Genomic DNA, 9167 nt, shown 5'->3' with positions numbered 1-9167 from the left:
GTTCTCTCTGATCATCTTGATGATATCACTTTAATTTACTGATTTCATAGGAATGGCTTTGGCCCATTTCGTAAAGTAATCTGTAGCCACAACTGAATGACCTTTAGAAGAATGAGGAAAAATCTTGCCAATCATATCAAATGACCAACCTCTAAATGACCATGGTATAACTATGGAATTCATAGAAGTTGTTGGAGCATGTTGAATAGGACCATGGGCTTGACAAAGTAAACATCCTTGGGCAAATCTAATACAATCTAAAAGGATAGTAGGCCAATAGTATCCATACCTTCTAACTAGCCATCGCATTTTCCTTATGGCCTGGTGAGCCCCACAAATTCCTTCATATGCTTCAACCATGACTTTGATTGCCTCTTCTTTAGAAAGGCACTGTAGGAGTAGGTCATCTTTAGGACTTTCCCTATAGAGTTCTCCCTCAACCCAGACATAATGTGTTGCTTTCCTTCTAGTCTTTTTGTCCACAGGAAGTTGTGGATGTTTCAGATATTGGGCTATAGAAAAGAGCCAATCTTCTTCAGAAATCTCTGTCATATTTACTTCCAGGATGGGTTGCTCTCTCCTTTTAATTGAAGGCATCAATCTTTCTAGATGGTGATGGTTTTTTATAGAAACCTTAAGGAATCTTCATTCTGGTTGCAACTTGAGCCATCTCATTGGCTTCATAATTAAATTTTCTAGGAATGTGTTGAGTGAAGCATCATCAAAGTCTTCAAGGAGTTGTTTAGCTTCCATAAAGCAAGGAGCCAAATCTTCAGTATGGCATTTATAAATGTCCCCCAAGTGATTAATGACAAGTCATGAATCTTCAATCACTTCCACTGTTGAAGCTCCCATTTCCCTCAATATTTCCAGGCTGATTATCAAAGCCCGGTATTTGGCCTGATTATTTGAGCATTCAAAGTCAAACTGAAAAGAGAATTGTGTTTTTAATCCTTTGGGAGAAATGATTATCATCCCACATGTCACGCCCTAAACTTGCCCCTAAAATTTCGGGCATGACGTACTCAGAAACAGACACTTAACCTACTATATAAAATATCCGGGGCCTGAACGGAAGCATTAATATAATAGAATAACATGCAGACACATCCATTGAGCTACTACAAATATGCCAGGACCACGACTCGGAATTAAGCATATAGCGGACATGCATCAGTGATTAAGTTACATACACATTTACAAGTCCAGCCCAGAGGTTGGGCATACAACAAAACATTAGATATGAATGACTTTGGCTAACAAAACATTAGTACAAAATGACAAAGTCTAGCAAAACAGCACTAGCATGCAAAGGCTTCTCCAAGTGCCTTGTTGTCCTTAGGTTGACAAAAGATAGATGACATCGATGCTAGGATTGACCTCCAAGTTGATTACCTACAGAATCAGACAAAATTACAGAGTTAGACAAGCTCAGTGAATAATAATACTTAAGTAGTTTAATAACCAACTTTAACCACAATGCATAACAGTGCATTGACAAAAATGAAATCCAAATAGTGAGTCTGATACTGTTTTACTTTCAGAACGGCCTTGGCCTAGTATTACAGTTATAACAGAACGGCCTACTGGCCTAGAAATACAGAATAGCCTTTCAGCCCAGAAATGTACAGAACAGTCTTTCGGCTCAGAAGTATACTGAATAGCCTTTCAGCCCATAAGTGTACAGAAATGTACATAATCCTTTTATCATTACATTTCCACCGAGTTTCAATCAACACATATATTAATGTCGTAATTGTTGGAAAACATAAATTTAATAGCAGATGTTACCAGTAAAGAAATGTGCATTCGGTGTATTATTACTCACTGTGTTGTTGCTGAGCGGTGGTTCCTCCTATGGTGTGTCCTAAACACATAGATAACCCACATTAGTGTCCTTCTCCTTTTAAACCATTTCTTACATTATTACATTTCCATTGCATGTACAATCATAAACAGGTGTCAAACACAAATTCTGAAAAGAGCTGAGGGTTAAGCACGTAAAACGGACCGAACGAAATTTCTGACCTGGGCCGCACGTGCGGCCATCCCCTCCGCTCGAGCGGCCATGGGCCGCACGTGCGGTGCGCCTCCTCCGCTCGAGCGGCCCAAAACAGTATGCTTCCAGGTTTGTTTTTCTTTTCTCCGCACGTGCGGCCATGGCCTCCGCACGTGCAGCCTGGCCCCTGTTTGGCAGTCCGAAAACCATGAAAATCCCACTTTTTATGTGCATTATCAAGCGCCAAAATAGATCTTCATTAAGGTCCAAAATAGTTCCAAAATCATTTCAAACACATGATAATTCCATATAAACTAGATCTTCAAGCAAGAATTGAGTTCAACATCATATAAATTTCATAACCAACACATAACTCACTTCATACCTCACACACTTAGAAACATATACTCACATGGTCATAGCTACATAATTGACTTCAAACATGCTCATAAAAGGAATAGTGTATAACTTTCCACACATATGTCTCCAATTTAGTTTCAAAACACCAAAGTGATAAACCATGTTCCACTTTAAGCAAGAATCAAATATCCATCCCTTTTCATACTCTAAGCGTTATAAAAAGGGAAACCCCTCTCAAATTCAGAAGGAGAATCACAGAAGGAGAATCATAAATGAAGAATAAATTTACCTTAGGCTTGAGTTTTTCAATTTCCCACCTTCTTGATGATCTTGCCTTCCTAATTCTCAAACCCTTCTCTAAACTTGTTTTCCAGGAGATATTTTCGTTGAGCTTCTAAGTCAACATATCTAAAGAGCTTTGGTATATATAGATGTATATTATAAGAGAATAAGACAAAATTTAATCGTTTAATCATTCTGAAATTGAAATTTCATAAACATGCTTAATATTACTTGAAAATTATGTTGATCACAAATATATAACCAATTTCCGATAATTAAGCCGTTAAGGCTTCCAATTTCTGTTTCAAACAGTTTAAGTGCGACAGATAATTTCCTTATTCAACAGATAGGAACTCATATTTCCAAGTTTCACTTAATTCAACGGAATTTCACATAGAGTTTCACAATGAGCATTCAAAAGCACAGAATAGAGGGCTGAAAGATACCAGAATCATGTACGGGGGTCGAGTTATTACACTCTCCCCCCCTTAAATAAGTTTGGTCCTCAAAACTTGTTTTACCTTATGGCGGAAATAAATGTGGATATTGGTGTTGCATTTCATCTTCCTTTTTCCCAAGTTGCCTCGGTTCCGTAATGCTCTTGCCATTCCACTTTTACCATTGGAATTTCTCGGTTCCGTAACTATTTCACTTGACGATCCAGGATTCGAATTGGTTTTTCCTCGTATGTTAACTTGTCGGTCAACACAATTTGGTGATAATCAATAACATGTGACGGATCTGGAAGATATCCTCGAAGCATAGAAACATGGAACACGTTATGAATCTGACTCATATGTGGCAGAAGGGCAACTCAATAGGCTACTGGACCCACTTTTTCTAAGATCTGGAAGGGACCAACATATCGGGGTGTCAGTTTACACCTTTTTCCGAATCTTGGATGTCCTTTCATTAGGGTAACTTTCACAAAAACATGACTGTCCACGTCGAACTCCAAATTCCTTTGCCGGTTATCTGCATAACTCTTCTGTCTACTTTGGGCAGTTTTCAATCTTTCTCGAATAATTCTAACCATTTCAGTTGTCAACTGGACAATCTCTGGCCCTAACAATGGCCTATCTCCAACCTCAGCCCAACACACGGGAGAACAACACGGTCTTCCATACAGAGCTTTGCAGGGTGCCATTTCAATACTCGAATGGTAACTGTTATTATACGCAAATTCAACCAACGGCAGATGAGTTTCCTAACTTCCTTGAAAATCCAGAACACACATTCGAAGCATATCTTCTAGCATCTGAATCGTCCTCTCGGATTGTCCATCTGTTTGAGGGTGGAAAGTTGTGCTAAACTTTAATTCTGTACCCATTGCATCCTGTAGACTTTGCCAGAACCTTGAAACAAATTTTGGATCTCTGTCTGATACAATTGAGACCGGAACACCGTGAAGCCTTACAATTTCATTCACATAGATCATAGCAAGTTTATCTGCATTATACTGGGTCTTCACAGACAAGAAGTGGGCGGACTTTGTCAATCAGTCGACAATGACCCATATAGAATTCATCCCTCGAGGTGTCCGTGGTAAGCCTACAACAAAATCCATGGTCAGATGTTCCCATTTCCATTCTGCGATTGGAAGGGGTTGTAATAATCCTACCGGTTTCTGATGCTCTGCTTTTACCTGCTGACATTGCAAACACTTAGAAACAAACTCTGCGATTTCTTTTTTCATACTTGGCTACCAAAAATTTTGCTTCAAATCCCGGTACATTTTAGTACTTCCTGGATGCATTGAAACTCTTGAGGCATGTGCTTCTTCCATCAATTTCCGTTTAAGTTCTAACACATTAGGAACACATACTCGGTTTTGAAATTTAAGCACAGAATCTGTCAAAGTGAACCCCAGTTTCGGTTTTGTCTCCAGTTCATCACATATCTTCTTTAGAGCTCCATCCTCCATTTGGCGTAATTTAATCTCCTCAGGTAATGTCGGTTGGGCCATCATTGTTGCCACCGTTGCTTCTTGACCATGTATCACCAAGTCGACCCCCATCCTATTCAGCTCACTTATCAACTCCTTTTTCTCTGTCAGTAGACTTGCCAAATTTCCCACATTTTTCCGACTAAGTGTGTCTGCCATCGTATTGGCTTTACCAGGATGATAGTGGATCTGCAAATCATAATCTTTAATAAGCTCCAACCACCGCCGCTGGTGCATATTCAACTCTTTTTGGGTGAATAGGTATTTGAGACTTTGATGGTCGGTATAAATGTCGCAAGTAGTCCCATACAGGTAATGCCGCCAAATCTTTAAAGCAAAAACTACTGCGGCTAGTTCAAGATCATGCGTGGGGTAACTCTTCTCATGAGGCTTAAGCTGTCGAGAGGCATAAGCGATAGCCCTTCCGTTTTGCATAAGCACACAACCAAGTCCTTTATGTGAAGCATCACTGTAAATCACAAATCCCTCAGTACCAGATGGTAGTGCAAGGACCGGAGTTGTAGTTAACTTCATTTTTAATTCTTGAAAAGCAGATTCCCATGGTTCTGACCATTCAAATGCAACTCCCTTTTTAGTCAATTGTGTGAGTGGTACAGCAATCTTGGAAAAATCTTGAACAAATCTCCGATAATATCCGGCTAACCCCATAAAACTACGCACTTCAGTCACATTCATCGGAGTCGGCTACTTCACGATCGCCTCAATCTTGTTTGGATCAACAGAGACTCCTTCCTTAGTTATAACATGCCCCAGAAACGCCACTTCACGTAGCTAGAATTCACACTTCTTTAGCTTTGCATACAACTTCTTTTCTCGGAGGATTTGAAGAATTAAACGAAGATGATTTTCATGAGCCTCTACATTCTTTGAATAAATAAGGATGTCGTCAATAAAAACCACTACAAACTCATCTAGATAAGGTTTGAAGACACGGTTCATCAGATCCATAAATGCTGCTGGTGCGTTAGTAACTCCGAAGGGCATAACCAGAAATTCATAATGACCGTATCGGGTTCGGAAAGCTGTCTTCTCAACATCATCAGCTTTAACTTTCAATTGATGGTATCCGGACCGTAAATCAATCTTGGAAAAGACCTGTGCCCCTTGTAATTGATCAAATAAATCATCGATCCGCGGTAATGGATACTTATTCTTGATTGTTACTTTATTAAGCTCCCGGTAGTCTATACATAATCGGAGTGTTCCATCTTTCTTTTTCACAAACAGGACTGGTGCACCCCACGGAGAAACACTCAGGCAGATAAACCCCTTATCCAGTAGGTCTTGCAACTGAGTCTTCAATTCCCTCATTTCAGCTGGTGCCATTCGATACGGGGTTTTAGAAATGGGTTGGATTCCCGGTAGCACTTCAATCGTGAACTCAATTTCACGGTCCACTAATTCTCCTGGCAATTCTTCCGGAAAGACGTCCGGAAATTCACGGACAACTGGAATCGCATCAGTATTCTCATTTATTATTGGCCCTTCCAAAACACTACATAAATACCCCTGACACCCTTTCTGAATTAATTTACAAGCCCTTGCTGCAGAAATCACATACGGCGAAGAAGTTACTCCCTGTCCTTGAAAAGTAGATTCTGATTGCCCCGGGGGCTGAAATTTGATTTTCTTTGTCAAACAGTCTATAGTGGCACTATATTCACCCAACCAATCCATTCCCAAAATAATGTCAAAAGAAGTCATGTCAAGTGGTAACAGATTAGCATATACACGGATATCCCCAATGAGAAGTTCACAAGCAGAATAGACAGAAGTACAGATCATGGAATTTCCCATAGGTGAAGATACACACAACACATAAGTCAATTCTTCTTCAGGTTTATCTAATTTTTTCGCAAATAATTTTGACACAAAGGAACAGGTAGAGCCAGAATCGAATAAGACGTAAGCAGAATGACCATGAACCGTAAATGCACCTGACACCACTGTTGTTGCATTCTGTACATCTCCCGGAACCAATGCAAATACCCTGCCTTGCCTCATAGCGTCCTTATTGTTAGCAGGTTTAGCAGCTAACTTAGCATTAGGAGCCGGTGTAGACCCTGCTGAGCTTGTGGCGGCCTTATTACCAGTTTGTTGATTCTTTTGCGGACAGTCTTTTATCAAATGACCCATTTTGCTACATTGAAAGCATGCTTCAGACAATCGGTGACAAATCCCATGATGTCTCCATCCATATTCTGGACCCAAAGGAGCTGAATTTTGAGGAGAAGTAGTAGTGCTGGAGGTCCCTGAATTTTGCCTCTTGTTTGGTGGAGTAGTTGACCCCTTGAACCATTGGTTGTTCTGCCTCTTTCCTTTCCATTCAGAAATCCGAGTCTGAGCAGCAATATTCCCTTCTGCTATAACAGCCCTTTCTAACACATCAACGTAGGTAGGCAACTTCAACACATTAACTCGGTCCAGAATAGTACCCCGCAATCCTCCTTCGAATTTCCACGCCTTCTTATATTCTGTATCTACCATGTGAGGTACAAACCGGGCTAGTTCTGCAAATTGAGCTTCATATTCAGCAATAGTTTTGTTTCCCTGTCTCAATGTTTCGAATTTGGTCACCTTCTTGTCTCGCATACTCTGGGGAAAATATTTATCATTAAACAATGCCAAGAACCTGTCCCATGTCAACCCCTGATGCATTGTTCTTGTAAGCATCCACCACCTCTGTGCTTCATCTTCAAGAGTGAAAAGCAGCAAGTTGCACTTTTTGGACTTCAGTACAAGGGAAAACTTCGAACAATTTTTCTATCCCTAACACCCATGCTTCAGCCTTCATTGGTTCAATTCCTCCTTTAAACGATGGGTGTTTCATCTTTTTAAACTCCTTTGTAAGTGTAATAGTACGGTCCTCAGCGTGAATATCTTGCACTATAGGTGGGGGTACTGGTGGTGGTGGTGGCTGTGGCTATTGTTGCTGTTGTTGTTGTCGTAGAGTTTCCGCCATTTCCATAATCATTCTTTCCATCCTGTCCAACCGTGCTGAGGTAGCATCTTCCTGGTCTTCGGTCCTTGTTCTCACCATAGTCTACAAAACAACCAATTACAACATACACAAAAGAATACAATAGACATTGATCATCATCATTAGCGTTAGCAGAAAACATTTAACGTTGCTATCAATCTTCCTTTACTACCTGATGCCTACATCTTTCTAGACATCCTGAAGCTCAATGGATCCGTTTGTGAGATAGCAACTTGTGCTCTAATACCACTTGTCACGCCCCAAACTTGCCCCTAAAATTTCGGGCATGACCTACTCAGAAACAGACACTTAAGCTACTATATAAAATATCCGAGGCCTGAACGGAAGCGTTAATATAATAGAATAACATGCAGACACATCCATTGAACTATTACAAATATGCCAGGACCACGACTCGGAATTAAGCATATAGCGGACATGCATCAGAGATTAAGTTACATACACATTTACAAGTCCAGCCCAGAGGTTGGGCATATAACAAAACATTAGATACGAATGACTTTGGCTAACAAAACATTAGTACAAAAGGACAAAGTCTAGTAAAACTACACCAGCATGCAAAGGCTTCTCCAAGTGCCTGGCTGTCCTTAGGTTGACAAAAGATAGATGACATCGATGCTAGGACTGACCTCCAAGTTGATTACCTACAGAATCAGACAAAATTACAGAGTGAGACAAGCTCAGTGAATAATAATACTTAAGTAGTTTAATAACCAACTTTAACCACAATGCATAATAGTGCATTCACAAAAATGAAATCCAAATAGTGAGACTGATACTGTTTTACTTTCAGAACGGCCTTGGCCTAGCATTACAGTTATAACAGAACGGCCTACAGGCCTAGAAATACAGAACAGCCTTTCGGCCCAGAAGTATACTGAACAGCCTTTCGGCCCAGAAATGTACAGAACAGTCTTTCGGCTCAGAAGTATACTAAATAGCCTTTCAGCCCAGAAGTGTACAGAAATGTACATAATCCTTTTATCATTACATTTCCACCGAGTTTCAATCAACACATATATTAATGTCGTGATTGTTGGAAAACATAACTTTAATAGCAGATGTTACCAGTAAAGAAATGTACATTCGGTGTATTATTACTCACTGAGCGGTGGTTCCTCCTGTGGTGTGTCCTACACACATAGATAACCCACATTAGTGTCCTTCTCCTTTTAAACCATTTCTTACATTATTACATTTCCATTGCATATACAATCATAAATAGGTATCAAACACAAATTCTGAAAAGAGCTGAGGGTTAAGCACGTAAAACGGAGCGAACGAAATTTCTGACCTGGGCCGCACGTGCGGCCACGCCCTCTGCTCGAGCGGCCATGGGCCGCACGTGCGGTGCCCCTCCTCCGCTCGAGCGGCCCAAAACAGTATGCTTCCAGTTTTGTTTTTCTTTTCTCCGCACGTGCGGCCATGGCCTCCGCACGTGCGGGCTGGCCCCTGTTTGGCAGTCCGAAAATCATGGAAATCCCACTTTTTATGTGCATTATCAAGCGCCAAAATAGATCTTCATTAAGGTCCAAAATAGTTCCAAAATCATTTCAAAC

General features: G+C 40.5%; 1 protein-coding gene across 1 annotated transcript; it reads right to left on the bottom strand.

Annotated features, from left to right (window-relative positions):
• Window positions 1-5378: 5378 nt before the first annotated feature.
• On the bottom strand, window positions 5379-7265 carry LOC145819148 (uncharacterized). The gene is made up of 2 exons (XM_082913108.1): window positions 5772-7265; window positions 5379-5471 (listed from the first exon to the last, which is right to left on the bottom strand). Exons 1-2 carry the CDS (start codon window positions 7263-7265, stop codon window positions 5379-5381), a joined length of 1587 nt encoding a protein of 528 aa, XP_082769234.1.
• Between the last annotated feature and the right edge of the window lie 1902 nt (window positions 7266-9167).

Source organism: Camellia sinensis, chromosome 2, assembly GCF_055761805.1.
Source record: "Camellia sinensis isolate YWXY chromosome 2, ASM5576180v1, whole genome shotgun sequence".
Lineage (NCBI taxonomy): Eukaryota > Viridiplantae > Streptophyta > Magnoliopsida > Ericales > Theaceae > Camellia > Camellia sinensis.
The sequence above is the reverse complement of the archived record's forward strand: the minus strand, read 5'-3'. Positions and strand labels throughout refer to the sequence as shown.